Source organism: Spodoptera frugiperda, chromosome 8 (assembly GCF_023101765.2).
Source record: "Spodoptera frugiperda isolate SF20-4 chromosome 8, AGI-APGP_CSIRO_Sfru_2.0, whole genome shotgun sequence".
Lineage (NCBI taxonomy): Eukaryota > Metazoa > Arthropoda > Insecta > Lepidoptera > Noctuidae > Spodoptera > Spodoptera frugiperda.
Genome location: NC_064219.1, coordinates 10,981,590 through 10,999,851, shown reverse-complemented (window position 1 = coordinate 10,999,851; position 18,262 = coordinate 10,981,590). Strand labels below are relative to the sequence as shown.

General features: G+C 37.5%; 1 protein-coding gene across 1 annotated transcript in view; it reads left to right on the top strand.

Moving 5' to 3' along the window:
• LOC118275396 (kinesin-like protein Klp98A) overlaps nt 1-18,262 on the top strand; it is a 49,804-nt gene that overhangs the window by 10,515 nt on the left and 21,027 nt on the right. Inside the window, exons 3-11 of the mRNA XM_050695428.1 lie at nt 11,024-11,134; nt 11,635-11,751; nt 12,317-12,556; nt 13,177-13,352; nt 15,129-15,253; nt 15,907-16,016; nt 16,448-16,618; nt 16,996-17,235; nt 17,990-18,179. Coding sequence (XP_050551385.1) covers nt 11,024-11,134; nt 11,635-11,751; nt 12,317-12,556; nt 13,177-13,352; nt 15,129-15,253; nt 15,907-16,016; nt 16,448-16,618; nt 16,996-17,235; nt 17,990-18,179 — 1,480 coding nt within the window. The remainder of the gene's footprint in view (nt 1-11,023; nt 11,135-11,634; nt 11,752-12,316; nt 12,557-13,176; nt 13,353-15,128; nt 15,254-15,906; nt 16,017-16,447; nt 16,619-16,995; nt 17,236-17,989; nt 18,180-18,262) is intronic.

Here is an 18,262-nt window from a genome sequence, read left to right as displayed (position 1 = left end):
TGTCCTGATCAACATATATGAGAAGTGGTTATTTAACTGGCATGCAACACCTTCACTTTAAAAACATACGGAAATGACTCTATTATAATAGTTTTTTATCTTCTGTTGGCGCATTAACATCTCTTGGCGAAACGGAGTTCGCGGGCACCAGCTAGTATATTATAAAGCTGAAGAATTTGCTTGTTTGTTCCAACGCGCTAATCTGCAGAACTACTGGTCGAATTGAGTAATTACTTTTATGTTGGAATTTATCTAGGAAAGCAATAGGCTATAAAACATCACGCTACGATGAATGGGAGTAGAGCAGAGCGGGTAAAACCGCGCAGAAGTAGATATAGGACATACCTTCTACATATTTCACATCAAATGTATCTAGCTGAAAGTATACTAAGCTCCTAGGTACTTACGTAAAGTAACGTTACTAATCTACCTTATGTAATGTGTATTATGTTATATGTAACGTTTTCTAAAGTGGGAGGGGTTTTCAAAAGCGGTCGAAATCCGTGGCTAATTCTATTCGCAGTAATGGATTTTTAATGCATCTCTAATCTCTGTCGAATGTATAAGTGTGTATACTATGTACAACGTCCATTGTTGGCCATTCCATTCATTCTGCTTCAATACACATCTTTCGGAAGTCTAATTTTATTCGCCTAAACTTCTGTCGCATTTCCTTCTAGTTTTTGGTCATTAAAACTAACTTTTATACTTCTATCCTGATCCTTAAGCTATCTGTCTTCTTTTTTATAATCTTGAAGACGTCCACTGTTGAATAAAGTTTTCCTTTTAACTTCATTTCAGTCTTCATTTTAGTTTTAGATCTAGGCTTGAATAAAAATAGCTTGTTGAAATATCAAATGTTACCTACACGTAACTCCGATAAAACAAGATCTAAATGACCTTATTGGTTTTTGTGGTGTTTCACACTAGAACCAGTTTTGTTTAAATGAAAATTTGATAAAATAAGCACTGAGTAAGTTAGGGAATCGCACCCGTATAAAGTTCAGGCTATTTTTTAATCAAATTTGAGTGCTGCACTCATCCCGTGGTATTTTATGTATACATATCTCAGGTGTGTTGGGTATTTTGATATTTTACGAAATTGTAGAAAATAGCCGTTGGTCAGTTCATTGCCTTAATATACCTGGGTAACGTGTACTTTTAACTCTTTAGAAATACGATTATGTATCGACGATTGAAAGGAAATAGGGTTTAAACGACAAAAAATTAAATGTTCTGGAGAGCCGTTTAAACTCGTCGGTCGTCGAAAGAGTACTAGAAAAATGTTTTTTTTTTTTTTTTTTTTTTGTTAGGGTATAAACACCAAAAATGTCATCATAGAGCCATGAGAGTAAGCGCATTCGAAAGAGCGGAAAATTTTACGTAGGGTAGCAGAATAAACTCATTTTTGACCAAAATGTCGCTTATACCCTATTTCCTTTTAACCGTCGGTGTATAATGTGTGACGATGTATGACGTAGTAACTAGTTACGTATAACAATATGATCTAGACACACGGCAGTGTGTCCGCCAAGTTCGAGCAAAAAAACCGACACACCGGCCGTGGGTTATATTACACGAACCATTTCGGGCCAAGTTCGACCCACCTATAACTCAAAATCTATTTTATCTACGCATATGAAATTTCTAGTATCTGTCGAGATCTACTTACTTATCTAAAATACAAAATTTCATTAATGTACCTATTGTAGATCTTGAGATATTGACGTCAGAAAATCGCTATTTTTACTATACACTCACTGACTGACTCACTCACTCACTCATCAAAAACCTAGACCACTTCCAATGGTCGTATTGACTTGAAATTTGGCATGGAGGTAGGTCTTTAGGTCAAGGTAAAGGAAAAAATCTGAAAATGGCCAAGTGTGAGTCGGTTTTAAAAATAATGAAGGTGTAAATTCATACACCTAAGGAACTAAAACAAAAAAAATATCTATATCTTCCAATGGTCGTACCGATCTAAAATTCGTTAGGAAGGTTTGTATTTAGTCAAAGTAAAGTAAAATAAGAAAAAAAGAAAATAAACCTTACAAAAATAAATGAAATCCCACCCAAAACATAAATGTGAAAGGCTGCCAAGTTCGATAATATTGGAATGCTTCGCCTATAAAAGAAGTCAGATCTAAATAAGTACCAAGTTCCATACACAGACCTCAGTTAAAAATGATATAACTTGGCAAGTTTTAATAGAAAATTATATACTTGACTCATTGCGTTTAATAGGTTTATAACAAAGTGTGTGAAAACTTGCCAACTTGTTATATCATTTTTAACTGAGGTCTGTGTATGGAACTTGGTACTTATTTAGATCTGACTTCTTTTATAGGCGAAGCATTCCAATATTATCGAACTTGGCAGCCTTTCACATTTATGTTTTGGGTGGGATAAGATCGACACGAGCCAATTACAGCTACACCTGTTGAACTCCACAAAACACGCTGTTTGCGCAGCAATTCATATCAAATACCAAACCATAACAAACATAGTTGTATTATGTGAATAAATACTGTTGGTATTTATTTTATTATCTACTAGCTTTTGCCCGCGACTTCGTTCGCGTGGAATAGTGACTTCCGGCAAATTTTTGGTTTTAACCACATAGTTCCCGATCTCGCGGGATCTCTTCAAAAATGAGATGTGGAAGATATTCCAGGGAACTCTTCAAAAATCAACATAATGAGCTCTGCGTTTGAATTTAATAGATGTATACTCACTTAGGGCATTGAAAAAATAGTTTAAAAACGGACTTAAACTAACTTAAAACTAAAGAAAGCTACGAATTACGAATTTAAAACAATTAAAAAAGAAACTATATTACAACCTATCCTCTATGCTATAATAACCAAGCTTAAACTAAATAATTTAAAAGAAACGACTTAAATCTAATCTAATTAAAAAAAAAATTAGACTTACAATTTTATTAAAAAAACTAACTACAGTAACTACTAATAATCGATATCAAACTAAACCTACGTTAAATAGTTTAACCAAAAAACCAGGAAAACCCAACAAATAAACTTATTAATTGACAAATACAACGAAACCAATTTAGAATATACGAAACAGCAGGACCACTACAGACAAATAATCATACGACTGATAATACACTTTTTCTACGATAGTACCGAAGCGCTCGGCCGATACCATCTATCGAGGATAAAGACAACTTGGATTATTTATTTATACTCCGTTCGGGCATTTTCTTTGTACTAAAAGTTTAATTATATTGATATTATTTTTTTCATACCTTTTTACTATTTATTTACTTTTTTCGATGAATTAAAACAATAACATGAACCGAAGTCGTGTAACGATCGACATAATCTATACTCCGTTAGAGCATTTTCTTTGTACTAAATGTTTTATTATATTGATATTATTTTTTTCATACCTTTTTACTATTTATTTACTTTTTTTCGATAAATTAAAACAATAACATGAACCGAAGTCGTGTAACGATCGACATAGAATTTTTTGATTTTTGAAATAAAAATATATCTATGTCCTTTCTAAGGTTCTAAACTATATCTGTACCAAATTTCAACCAAATCCGTCAAATAGTTGCGGAGATTAATGGTATAAGCATAGAATGTTCGACGTGATTCTTTAATTTGACATAACTTTTTTATTTATGAACCGATTGACATGAAACAAACACTAAATGTAAATTTAAGCATCCCACAATATATTCGTGAAAACCGCATCCAACTCGGATCAGCCGTTTCTGAGATTAGCGCGCACAGACGAACAGACAAACAGACAAAAAAAAGTTAATTACATTTTTGGGTTCGACATCGACATAACAATAACCCCTGCTATTTTTTTTATTTTTATTTTCAATGTACAGACAGCACTTTTCTACGATTTTATTATATGTATAGATATAGATAATAGTTATTTTTTAACCGAAAGAAGAAAGTTCTCTTCTGATAAACTCTGTACTTACTCTGATTTTGCCAATTTTGTAATCACAACAAAAGGACGAGCTTATTGCAGTAGATAGCGTCCATTTTAAAATAAAAAAAGGTACCTAATGCTAATTTCCTCTTTGAATTTTTTTCACCTGCCATTATTGGTGAAACTAAAACGAAAAAAAAAAATATCTTGAGGAAGGTTATAGGCTATCAACACATCGTCACGCCACGATACTTAAAACGGGGCATAAGTGTGAAACCGTGAGACTGTACTCATAACTCGTCATATATTCCACTACTAGCAATGTCCCCCCACTTTACTCGCGTTATATGAATATTTTATATTGAAACTTTAGATTGTTTTCTAAATCAAGACAAGCATTTGGTAATATAATCTATTGGAAATGTCCTCTTTCCCGCAGTCAAACTACCGTCTCTCGGCGCAAATTTCCAACCTATATTTTGTTTTGTTAGTAACAATTATTTTGTAAAAATATAAACAAACAAAAATAGAAATCTATAGTTATCCCTCAGACATTTTTGCAAGGTATAATGATTTTCCAAGCTGACACATCAATCTATCTACGTGCGAAATTGCTTCAAATCCCATACAGCGGTTTAGGAGATTGAGTAACAAACATCCGTCCGGACTTTAGTAGTAGTTATTTGAATATTATGTCGGTACAGACAGACAGCGTGCCGCGTTGCTTGCGTGTTTTAGCACAATTTGGCTCACCACGCCACTACCGTGCGTGATGGTATTTTAAACGATCGAGATTCTATATTTCTATGTGGTAATTATTATTACAGAATTCTGATTCATAGCACTTTTTTCATTAGTTATGGCGGATTAATCCATTGATTAGCTTTACTGTCCATTTATAGTTTGTAGGGGGTTTTCCCAAACTTGGCCTTGAAATTTATTTTTTGTTATTCCTTATTTTGAGTTTAGTGTGCTACTGGTTCTACTGGTTTGAAGTAGAGTTCATATTTCTCGATATTCTCAATATTATTTTTTCTCTTTTATCATATACTGCTGCCATGCTCGTCTCTTTCATAATAACTGCGGCACTCAGAGACATTTAATGATTACTTAAACTGATCCTTAGTAACGATTTTATTCCGAAAACAATTACTAATGACTGGGTTAAGTAACCATTAAATTATTATTTATTTATTTTATTAAAAGGTACATGTTATGAACTTATAAACTAACTAAATGACTATGAGTATGGCAGTGAGTGAATGTTCTTAAACTGAACTCCAACCTGCCTAACAGGCCCGGAGATTAAGGCACACCCTCTTATGTAGAGGAGGCTTGGAGTTACATCGGTAGACTATCATGAAAGAAAGAACTTAACATTTATTTTACACGAAAAAAAAAACAAGTGATAAGTCTGTACAGTTTACAGATTTGATAATGATAGTTATGTATTGTATAGATTTTATACACGCATGTCCCAAGTCTGCGGTGAAATGGGACCAATTCAGCATGTGCAAGACAGGGCTTTGCGCTGAGTGAGAGAGCTTACATGAGCTGTAGCTGTGCTAATAAGTGAATGTACTGTAGTTACATCTCTATCTGGTATCTGCTCTTTTGTAATAGTATTTCTTTCTAAGTATGTAGCCATAGTGGTGTAAATAACCTTTACGATAAAGAGTTAGATGACAAAGAATTTCCAACTAACTACACTGCATTTTGTTCTTTGTCACAAAGTACATAGTAAATAGAATGTCTTATGATAATAAGTTCTTATTGTACGCCATAAAAATAAAGTAACGTACAAATATTTTCAGTGACTATTGAACCATACATAAGCAATATGCAAAAGCCTTTAAAATATCTTTATTGGGATTTTTACGATTGTTAGATTTTCTCAATAATAAGCATATAATCTACTAGCTTTCCGCCCGCGGCTTCGCCCACGTGTAACACAAAATAGGGATTTAAAGGCGTGATGTTATTAATGTTATGCATGTATGTACATAATTATGTATGTTATTATGTATGTTAAAGAGACGACTGAAAGTTGTACAAAGTCTTTTTTTTTAAGGATGGGAAATCATCAAATGACCTCTCCCGCTCTGGGTGGAACGGAAGGGAGTGTCAGACTTTTACTGACTAAAACCCACCTCGTTCCTTCAGTTGCCCTTTGCGTTCCGGGGCCACGGTATCTCGTTAGAACTTTCCCGCAGGCCCGGCTCAGTTTATCCCGTTTCCCCCCCTTGGGGGTTGACATTTGAAAAATCCCTTCTTAGTGCTCACTTATGTTACTAAAGGAACCTCTGTTCAAAATCTCAGACTCCTATACCGAGCGGTTTCGGCTGTGCGTTAATAAATCAGTCACCCAATCGCACCCCCTAAATCACGATTGGAGGGTAGTTTGAAAAAACTTATAATATCAAACATATTTACTTGCCTATGTACGTGTTCATGCCAAGTTTCAAGTTTATAAACCCAAGGTATAAGATTTTTCATAGAAACGTTTTTACCCCTTTTCCCCCCTTGGGGGTTGAATTTCCAAAAATCCTTTCTTAGTGCTCCCCTACATATCCCAAGGAACCTACATTCCAAATTTCAGCTGTCTACGACCAGTAGTTTCGACTGTGCGTTGTCTGTCAGTCAGTCACTCAGTAACGGAAGAGTTTTATATATACTAGCTTTCCGCCCGCGGCTTCGCCCACGTGTAATTCGGTTATATATAGCGTTTTTTAATGATATCGACAGGGCTTTTTCTTCCACAGGCTGAAATCTTGTTACAACTGGAATTAAATATAGCCTGTGTTACTCAGGGATGATGTAGCTTTCTAATGGTGAATGTTTGAAATCGATTACGTGATTCTTTTTTTGTTCGGTAGAGTATACTTTCAAGTTGGTCCCGTTGTTACCTAGTCAGGATCTGATGATGGTATTCCAGGGAAATCAAGGGCAAACCTCAAAGGAGATGGCTAAATGACTGACCCAGGCATAATAACAAGAATACGAATTTCACGCTAACCCGTATCATTTAAATATTCACTTATGAATTATTTTGTGTTTAACTAATTCTTATAACTTGGTGAACAAAAATTAACAAAAATAAGTTTCATAATTGATTTTTTTCTGTTGTGGTTTGACATGACAACACGGAAGTAAGTACTGCAAGCTATTATTAGGACATTAGTTTCCCCGAAAATCAAATCGAAATAATTAAACGAACATCAATTTTTAATAACGGTAATATAATGACTTTTTTCTGAAACCAAATAATTGTAAATGTTTTGATCGACACAAAATATATATTTTGTATAAGATTGCACAATCTTACTATATATTTTGTGTCTGTCCTTGGTTACTTTGTGTTCATTATCTAGTATAAGCAGAACTGTTTACCTATCTACCTCATATATAAATAACTTTCGGCTTAGGTACCTCAAAACGCCTTGGAAAAGTTCAGAGCAATGTTATATTTTGAAGTTTTTGTAACGTTGTTTGACGTAGGAGCGCTACTTTATTTTCAGGATTGCGCAGATATGCCAAGTTTCTGGACCTTCTTAACTACAAAATATCAATCTTTAATTATGCGGCTTTATTTATTGCTAGGTACCATATTTATTCAATATTTATTTGTACGGGTTACGACGTCCATACTTTGGTTTAGCCATGTCCTTTACAGGCAATTACGTTTTTGACAATTTCATAGATCTGTTTAAGTATTTGCGTCTGATAGTCATCATCCCATGTGAATGAGCTGATGATGGAAGGTACAACTCCTCAACGGTTAGGAGTTGAAAAAAAATTCTTACGAAGTTATACGTACATGTGAGGCTATTAGGTTGACCTGATAATAAAAAGTAAATCTCATTAACGTTAAGAATTTAGGTGAAAATGGATCCGGACAAATTTCGTCTCTTCACTTGTTTCCTTTTAGCTGTTTGTATGGGTAGTGTTAACACAAAATAGGGATTTAATGGCGTGATGTTATTAATGTTATGCATGTATGTACATAATTATGTATGTTATTATGTATGTTAAAGAGACGACTGAAAGTTGTCATACAAAGTCTTTTTTTTAAGGATGTGAAATCATCAAATGACCTCTCCCGCTCTGGGTGGAACGGAAGGGAGTGTCAGACTTTTACTGACTAAAACCCACCTCGTTCCTTCAGTTGCCCTTTGCGTTCCGGGGCCACGGTATCTCGTTAGAACTTTCCCGCAGCCCCGGCTCAGTTTATCCCGTTTCCCCCCCTTGGGGGTTGACATTTCAAAAATCCCATCTTAGTGCTCACTTATGTTACTAAAGGAACCTCTGTTCAAAATCTCAGACTCCTATACCGAGCGGTTTCGGCTGTGCGTTAATAAATCAGTCACCCAATCGCACCCCTAAATCACGATTGGAGTGTAGTTTGAAAAAACTTATAATGTCAAACATATTTACTTGCCTATGTACGTGTTCATGCCAAGTTTCAAGTTTATAAACCCAAGGAATAAGATTTTTCATAGAAACGTTTTTACCCCTTTTCCCCCCTTGGGGGTTGAATTTCCAAAAATCCTTTCTTAGTGCTCCCCTACATATCTCAAGGAACCTACATTCCAAATTTCAGCTGTCTACGACCAGTAGTTTCGACTGTGCGTTGTCTGTCAGTCAGTCAGTCAGTCAGTCAGTCACTCAGTAACGGAAGAGTTTTATATATATAGATAGATGGACTACACTAATAAACATTGATTTTCATTCATTTGTGTTTGTTGTCTTTAATAAATACATAACATCGTATGTACAACATAATATGTATGCACAAAATTCGCTTTTTTTCGTAAGTTCGATTATCCGGATTTTCGATTATCCGAATGCCTAACGACAATAATAATTAGTCCGGTTAATAGAGTTTCTACTGTAATAGATGCTATGTTTTGCTTTGGAAAGCGTACAACATATTACAATATATCAACCGTGCATCTCTACCACTCTTCGATGAGTTTAAAAAGCATGATAAGACATTTACAAATCCTTTCAGAGTTCCTACGAAAGTCATTATAAATAATACAGCGTCTTAAAGACAAACGAGCACCATTACTACTAAAAATATCCACAAGTGAATTACCTGAGCCGCACAATGCGGATCAGAGCGATGACGTCACTGGTGTGTGACGTCACGCCTCGTTTGCCAGGCTCTTAACCCTGCTAATTGCGGGTTTAAGTCCAATTCGCTGTCGTGTCACTCAAGGACGTTTGTGAGAATGTATTACTATTCTTGCACTGATTTCTGTAATGACTAATTGAAGCATATACTTAGTTAAGTATTTACCTTTTTTTGTTGACGGGGGAAACCTTCAAAATGCGTCTAGCTTTTTAGGGAAAAACTAGGAAGTGTTGGTAGTTACCTATCCATCCATTAGTTTATTATTTTAGGTTAATATAAAGCGCACTTGAAGAGTTGTTCTTTGGATTCGAAATAGATTTTCTTTATTCTTCTGATTAGGTTAAAAATCTAATTGGTACTACCTATTGCAAAGGTCTTACTGAAATTAATGCAGAATCTAGGTATAATAGTTATAAATTCTATGATATAGGGTTAAGCCAGTTGAAAAATAAGTCACAGGAGCATAGTTTCCGACTCCTTCCCACTAGGTCCTTTAATAATGAACTACTCGAAAATGATTTGCTCTACTCGGCAATTAGGCACACCTTCATTGTTTCTTTCCCATAACGAAGCAAAAAGATCTAGAATCGAATGGAGGCCACGTGCAACACAGGACGTCCAACTCACAACACTGGATACTGCTTACTATCAATCGACCGACCAGTAGTACTCTGATTGGCCGGCTCCAATGAACTAACCAATCATAGCGCCGAACGCGCTCTTGTTTCTATCTCGTTAAACGTAAAGCAATCTCGTACGAAGGGTACAGAAAATTATTGGAGAAGGCCTATGTTCAACGGTGCAAGTTCTGAGGCCGAATGTGATGATGATGATGATGATAAAATGACGTCATTAATTATCCTTCCTTAGGAGACAAGGTAGCACAAATACAAATAATGGTTGCACTATTTGTGCTACCTTGTCTCGTAGTGGAATTAAAACCCGCCAAGGATTTCTGCCAATAATAGCAGACATTAATATCTAATTAAGTAATTATATCTGTAACCACTGCTTACCGGCTAATTACCGTAGCATTAACGTTTTTACTGACTGTTTATATGGACACATTTGATAATTTGCCAATAATTAGAATACGTTACGTAGCTATTCTTGCTTCGTTAATATACGTAACAGGTGATCCTAGCTTCGATATACGGTTGCGTTGTATATTGTGTTCGTAGGTTTTCAAAAGTGTTACTGAAAAAATTAGCACCTATAAACTATATGGTCGGTGTATAGTAGCAGATTTTCCTATACTTAATCTCATAATCTTTGCGATTGAACTATTAATCACACAGACATGTTACGGTTTAGTCATAATCCTAAATAGTGTGATTCATATCGATCGTAAAGGTTGTCAGTTGTAACGGCCAAGAATCATGTGTTTGATTTCTGATCCAAACAACTGTACTTTACTTGAGATGGGGTTTTTTATTATATAATGTCCACGATTGGCAGGCAACATGGAGGTTACAGTTACGTTACCTAAAATTTTGATAATCCTGCTAATATTTAAAATTAAAGATAAAGTATTAAAATTAGAATTTCATAAAAGAAAATCTTAGAGTAGGTAGGTACGGGGTGTGTGGTGGAGCCATGTTACGGCACGAATGGGCCGGCTCGACCGGAGTGATTTCACGGCCTCACAGAAAACCGACGTGACACAACGCTTGCGTTGTGTATCGTTGTGTGAGTGAGGTTACCGGTGGCCCAATTCCCCCCTTCCCAATCTTCCATCCCCGATTCCCGAACAACAACCCTTCAATTCCTAACCCCAAAAAGCCGGCAACGCACTTGTAACGCCTCTGGTGTTTCAAGTGTCCATGGGTGGCGGCAATTGCTTACTATCGGGTGATACGTCTGCTCGTTTACCGGCTTTGCTCATAAAAAAGGCGTGTTTCATAAAAAAAAAAATTAGAGAAAAATTTTCATCGTTAATGAATCATTGTTTGTATATTCTTCTTCCAGAATAGCAAAGAGCAAAATGACGGCAGTCGAGAGAAGTACAAGGACTTCACGTTTGACCACTCCTATTGGTCGTTCGCCAACGATGACCCCAACTATGCGTCGCAGGAACAGGTAATTTAATATAAAAAAAAACATACATATTTAAAGTGCCGTTGCTGTTTCTATTTGAGAGTTTCTCTCGAGAAAATGGAAGCGGACATTAAGGGTATGGGTAAAGAGACAAGCTTCATTTGGATAGAGACACATGGTAGATTATGAGTAAAACCTCTTTGGAGAAAAACAAGAAGAAGAGCCAAAAAAAAAAAAAATTCCAAAAATCGCGGTTTACTCACGTATATTAATGGAGAAAAGCTCTACTAGTTTCGAGTCACAGAGGGACTTTTCATCTTGAGCGGCGTGCGCAGACTACTGCGCTCGTTGCTAATGATCAAGAGTCCCTCTGTGACTCGAATCTTATTATCCGTCGTTTCTCTTCCCTCTCTACACTTCTTTTCTGCAGTTCAAGTGGTTTATTGAGGGGAAACTGATGGAACCAGGTTGGATGGAAATGCATGTCACGTGTGTCCTGATGGGACCAACAAGGTGGATCTACTGAACTTCAATGTTTCCAGGTGTTCGGGGACCTGGGCCTGGACGTGATAGACAGCGCGTTCGAGGGATACAATGCCTGCGTGTTCGCGTACGGACAGACTGGCAGCGGGAAGACTTTCACTATGATGGGATCATCTGTACGTATTTAACGAGATTTCATTTTTTTATTGATTGTTATCGGCTAGAAAGGATGGATGAAAACAGATTTACGAAAGAAGTATACAAGGCGAATATGAGTGGGACCGTCGGTAGAGGGCGCCCCAGACGGACATATAGCGACCAGATTGGCGATATATTAAAAAAGGGCCAAATTAAAGTACCTTTAACCTGATGACTGTTGATAAAGCGAAAGAAGTGTGTAAGAACCGTGGCAATTCGCGTTCCATTGTCTCTGCCTACCCCCATGGGAGACAGGCGTGAGGTTATGTATGTATGTATTGTTATCGGCTTACTCACGTTACTGTTTGACGAGGGACTCGGCCAGTTTCAAGCCATGCTAGAGGCTCTTATTTGTGAACAACATTCCGCGACACACGACGGTGACTGTCGCACTGCTACTCAGAGCAGTAGTAGTAAGCCAATAACATAATAATTAAATTGTTGAGGTTGAAATTTTTTGAGTACACAACTTTCTTAAAACCATTTCGCACATAATCTACCTCCTTGTTCATCTTCTTTATAAATCCTTTTCTCTCTTTCCAGGAGTACCAAGGCCTAATACCTCGTATATGTCGTCACCTCTTCTCCCGCGTCGCTGCCGGTAAGGAGTCAGGTTCCTCCTACCGCACAGAGGTCAGCTACTTGGAGATCTACAACGAGAGGGTCAAGGACCTCCTCTCTACTGACGCTGGTCACTCTCTGAGGGTCCGAGAGCACCCCAAACTGGGACCCTACGTACAGGATCTGTCCAAACATTTGGTGTCGGATTATGATGATATACAGGTAGGATGTTTTAATGTGGTTTTTATTGGCGTGTTTGTTTTATGTTTGCAAATCTTTTATGGGGTCTTAGGTCTTATGTGTTGTGTCATGTGGTCGTAAATATACCTACCATAATATATGTGTCTCTGTGGACGTAGAATAAAGTATCATTTGTCATGTTCAGTAAAACCAAGGGGCATACTATAAATTTTAGGTATTAACCTCCAACAAAAAAGGGCATTTCTTCTTAAAAGGTCGGCGTCCCATTCGAAACGCCTCTGGTGTTGCGCGTGTATATGGGCGGTGCTGATCGCCTACCATCAGGTGATCAAACAGCTCGTTAGTTCAGTTAGTCATTCCAGAAAAAAAATGGAAGCCACACCAAAATTACAACCACTTCTAAGTCACTTTAAAACCCACTAGCTACTTCCGCGCGGTTTCACCCGCTCTGCTTGGCTCCTATTGGTCATAGCGTGATGTTTTATAGCCTATAGCGTTCCTCGATAAATGCACTATCCAACACTAAAAGAATTATTCAAATCGGACCAGTAGTTCCGGAGATTAGCGCGTACAAACAAACTCTTCAGCTTTATAATGTTATTAGTATAGAATAGTATAGATAATATCATCTCTCTCCTCAGGAGTGTATGCATCGCGGCAACCTCCACCGTACGACGGCGTCGACGCAGATGAACGACGTGTCGTCTCGCTCGCACGCCATCTTCACCATAACGTTCGTGCAGGCCAGCTACCTGAGGCACAACAATATGCCCAGTGAAACTGTGTCCAAGGTGCACCTCGTGGACTTGGCTGGAAGGTGAGTACACCAGGGGGCTTAAGACCGAATACTCAAACACTATTCAATTTTAAGACGCTCCCAAAACTAGTTCTGTCACTATCAATTCTTTATAAAATGACAGAGATAGCACGTTATTTAAGTACAACTTAAAATTGAGTAGCGTTTGAGTATTCGAGCGTTAGTCTGCTATTACAATTGTGTCAGAATGCTCCATTATAGAGCAGTGCGAGAGGGACAGAGCTATGTAGGTTGTATAGCTCCATCCCTCTTGCACTGCTCAATGATCGACCATTCCGACACAATTGTCATAGCAGACTAAGGCACCAGGCCGTACAATAAGAAGACTATGTACTCTTTCAAGTGGTTTCTGTTTCTAAAACACGAGTAATTGATGCTTACAGTCGAAATTAGTTCCTAAATCTTTTAGATTTAGGTCGATTTTTGACTAACACCTAATTCGATTCAGAGATTTGTTTATAATTTCGAATATAAAACTGGATGCAATTGTTATTAGATTCAGATTTTACACATTTCTAAGAAGTAGTAGTTAATAAAATACTGAACTTTTTTCGCTTTTTCCAAAATTTCTCAGTAGTAGCACGGAGTCTGGAATTGTGCCCAGTATATCACCCTTATTACATGGAACTTATAACACAAATACATTGTATAGCGGTATTACGTGCCGTTATATGCACCTCTGCTTACTAGTACTGATAAAAGGCGTGACGTTGCACGTAGTAATAATATTATAACGTTTCTTTTTAACCCCCGACGCAAAAAGAGGGGTGTTATAAGTTTGACGTGTCTGTCTGTCTGTCTGTGGCATCATAACTCCCGAACGGATGCAGTGATTTCAATTTAGTTTTTTTCGTATGAAAGGGGACTTATGTGCGAGTGTTCTTAGACATGTTTGATGAAAATCGGTTGAGCCGTTTTAAAGTTATGAGCGGTGAAAGTGGGGAGATTAGCCGAAGGTCTGCAAATATACTGAGATGGGGTCTCAAATTAAACCGCACTGAAAGAAGATATTGAAAGATATTATTTTTTCGTATTAACAAAAATAAAAAAATAAATAAAAAATTAAAAAATAAAAATTAAATTTAAAATTTAATAACAAAAATATTAATTTTTTAATTTAACGTTTTATTATAAACAAAAAATTTTGCACCAATGTAATCTTTAGCGTACTTATAGAAACAAAAACTAGTAATTAATAAGTCAAAAAAATTAATAAAATAAAAGCGAACGAGTTTGACCTTAGATGTAATCTTTACTTTAACAAGAATCGAAATTATAGTAAGTATATGTAAATATGTAATATACTAAGCCTAACTTAACCTAACCTACCTATAAAAAGTATAAAATAAAAAATTAAATTAAAAATTTAAAAAACCCCCGACATAAAAACTTAATTTCCCTTTAAAAAGTAAAAAATAATAAAAGAAACTTAATCTTAAAGTACCTAAGAATGTACTAATAATTCTAAAAAAAATACGTCTCGTTGGGGGACCGCATTCATACGGACTGTACACCGCCGCCCGCGCTTTACTTTAATGTTAACACCAAGCATGTGATACTTATGAACAAATCGTAGATAAGTAAAAAATAATTAGGAGCGGTCCCCCAATGCGACGTATTTTTTTTAGAATTATTAGTACATTCTTAGGTACTTTAAGATTAAGTTTCTTTTATTATTTTTTACTTTTTAAAGGGAAATTAAGTTTTTATGTCGGGGGTTTTTTAAATTTTTAATTTAATTTTTTATTAATATAACATTATTGTTTGTACGTCCAGTGAGCGAGCCGACGCGACGGGTGCGACAGGCCAACGCCTGGTAGAGGGCGCGCACATCAACAAGTCGCTGGTGACGCTCGGCTCCGTCATCTCCGCGCTCGCTGAGTCCAGCCAGCCGCCTGAAGGTATACCTTTTTTTTGAGGGGGGAAAATCATCCTATGACTTCTCCCGCCTTGGGCGAGGCGAGAGGGAGTGTCAGACTCTTACTGACTAAAAGCCTGAAGGTATACTTGCATTATAATCATATACAGACGTTAGAAGCGTAGTCAAATACAACCTCACCTACATGAAGGGGACTTAAAGCGTTACCAGCGCCATCTAAACAGCGCAAAAAAATGTTAATTCGCTTCGCCAATGGGTAATAGGGTAGATGACAAATTTTTATTTTAATGTCCGCCTTGTAGATAATTTTAAAGTGTTACACGTATTTTTTATTTACTTACGGAAACAAATACTTTCGAAGATATATCCATTTGAAATATCGCGTGACGTCACTTTTGAGCACGTTTTATACTGAATAGTGACGTAGTTAGCTCCCACTCCTAAACTTTGATTTATTTTATCTAAGTATTGTTATCTTGTATGACAAAATAAAAAATACGCGTCTAATATTTTTTTAATTTATCAGTAACAGACTAATTAGATTTTTTATTTTCATACCCCGTCATCATCCCTATTACAAAAATATTTTTGGTGTTGAACACAAGTTCTTATGATGAATACAAATTTTCCGTGAACCTTTAATGTGTTGCTCACTCTTACTTTTCTATTCTGCAGCTCGGCAGAAGGGCCAGAAGAAGGTGTTCATCCCGTACCGAGACTCGGTGCTGACGTGGTTGCTCAAGGACTCGCTCGGAGGCAACTCCAAGACCATCATGATTGCAGCTGTACGTATTATTATTTATAGGAGAAAGTAGTTTTTTTTTATGACTCTACCTTTTTTTTATGAAACACACCGGTAATCGAGCAGACGTATTACCTGATGGTAAGCAATCGCCGCCGCCCATGGACACTTGAAACACCAGAGGCGTTACAAGTGCGTTGCCGGCTTTTTGGGAGTTAGGAATTCAAGGGTTGTTGTTCGGGAATGGGGGAATTGGGCCTCCGGTAACCTCACTCACACAACGAAACACAACGCTTGCGTTGTTTCGCGTCGGTTTTCTGTGAGGCCGTGGTATCCTCCTGTCGAGCCGGCCCATTCGTGCCGAAGCATGGCTCTCCCACACTTTATTCATAGGAGAAAGTAGTATTTTTTAAACACTGCCTTCAAACAAAAACAAACCTTACTACCTCGTACTAAATCACAAAATGTCCACAGATATCTCCAGCGGACTGCAACTACGGGGAGACGCTGTCGACGCTGCGGTACGCGAACCGCGCGAAGAACATCATCAACAAGCCGACCATCAACGAGGACCCCAACGTCAAGCTCATCCGGGAGCTACGCGAGGAGATCGACAAGCTACGTGCACAGATTGCGCATAATACTGTAAGTACTATTGTTATCTTGATTTTTATTATCATGACTGCCTCGTTTGTCGAGTGGTCGCAAGTGTGACTGTCGGACAACGGGTCTCGGGTTCGATTCCCGAGTCGGGCAAAACATTAGAAGGCTTTTTTCAGTTTTTCGAAAATTTCGAAAATTAATAGCCTCTCCCTCCCTCCTATTTTGTCCCATACTTCTCAGTTTTACTCATCCCTCATAAGTTATTGGATTTATGTCAGTTTCTTTAGTAATTTCAAAATTCAATGTTTTATAGACTTTAATCGTTCACTGATCATCAAAACTTATTTCTACTTTCATTGTATAAAATATCTATTAACGTTGAGGCATCATAGTAAAAACATATCCTTTTCATCACTCAGGATCCAATAGAAACCGAGCCAGGAGTATTAGCGACTCTTCAACGCAAGGAGGCACAGGAGAAAGTATTAACTGAAAAATGGACGGAGAAATGGCGGGAGACGCAACAAATATTGCAAGAACAGAAGGCGCTGGGGCTGCGCAAGAGTGGATTGGGGGTCGTGTTGGACTCGGACATGCCTCACCTAGTTGGGATCGATGATAATCTACTGTCCACTGGCGTTACGTTGTATCATCTTAAGGTATGTTGGGATTATTTCAAATATGCGTGAAGTACAAGGTTTGGAGTTGGTTATAACTATATTTTGGAGAAAAGATCTACTACTGAAGTAGGCTGCGCGACGTCGCCGCGTCTGCGCACGCTGTTTATGACGTAGAGTCCCTCTTTGACTTGAAACTAGTAGAGCTTTTTTCCTTTAATATACCGTGACTTTAGTTAATTTAGTATGTCTCATGATAGTTATTATAAAAAACTAAGTGTTTCTTATGTTCTCTTAAGGGACCCTGTTAGGACCTTAGACCCAATACGCTTGGCTGTACGTTATGTAGCAGGTACTTACTCTAAGTGAATGATTAAGGGCCTTTTGAGTTGCGGACTACCTAGCGGGTTTACCGCGGGTCCGGTTCGAAGGTCAGAAGAAGGAACGGGGTGGTCATTAGATTTTCCCCCCTTAAAACCCTTTTTTACATATACATATTTGTGGCGCCACTTGCGATTTAAGTCAACTCTACTAGAGTTGATGTGTATACTACTATGAGTATGCGTTAACAGAAATAATCTGTTTGAACTGATTATTTACCGTTATAAGAAATCGCTGTCAGCAATGATTGTGTTGCAAGTTTACGTATAGTTTTTAACAGAATTCCCGAAAAGGAGGAAGTTCTCAATTCAGTATGCTTTTTATGTCTTAAATAGACTTCCCGAAAAGGAGGACGTTCCAAATTCAGCTAGTATGCTTTTTTGTGTCTTAAATATATTTTGTTTTATCCATACAGGAAGGTGAGACAGTGATAGGCAGTGCGGAGCTGGTCCCGACCCCGGACATAGTGCTGTCGGGGGCGGGGGTGCTCCCCCTGCACTGCCGGGTGCTGCTGTCTGCGGGGACGGCGACGCTGCAGCCCGCGCCCGGGGCGCAGTGCTGGCTGAATACTGTACTTATTGACAAACCCGCTAAACTTAGCCAGGGTAAGTACTGTTATTCTCTTATATATTATACTGAATTGTTGTTCTTAAAAACAAATATTTACAATAAAGGGGTTACTCTTGCA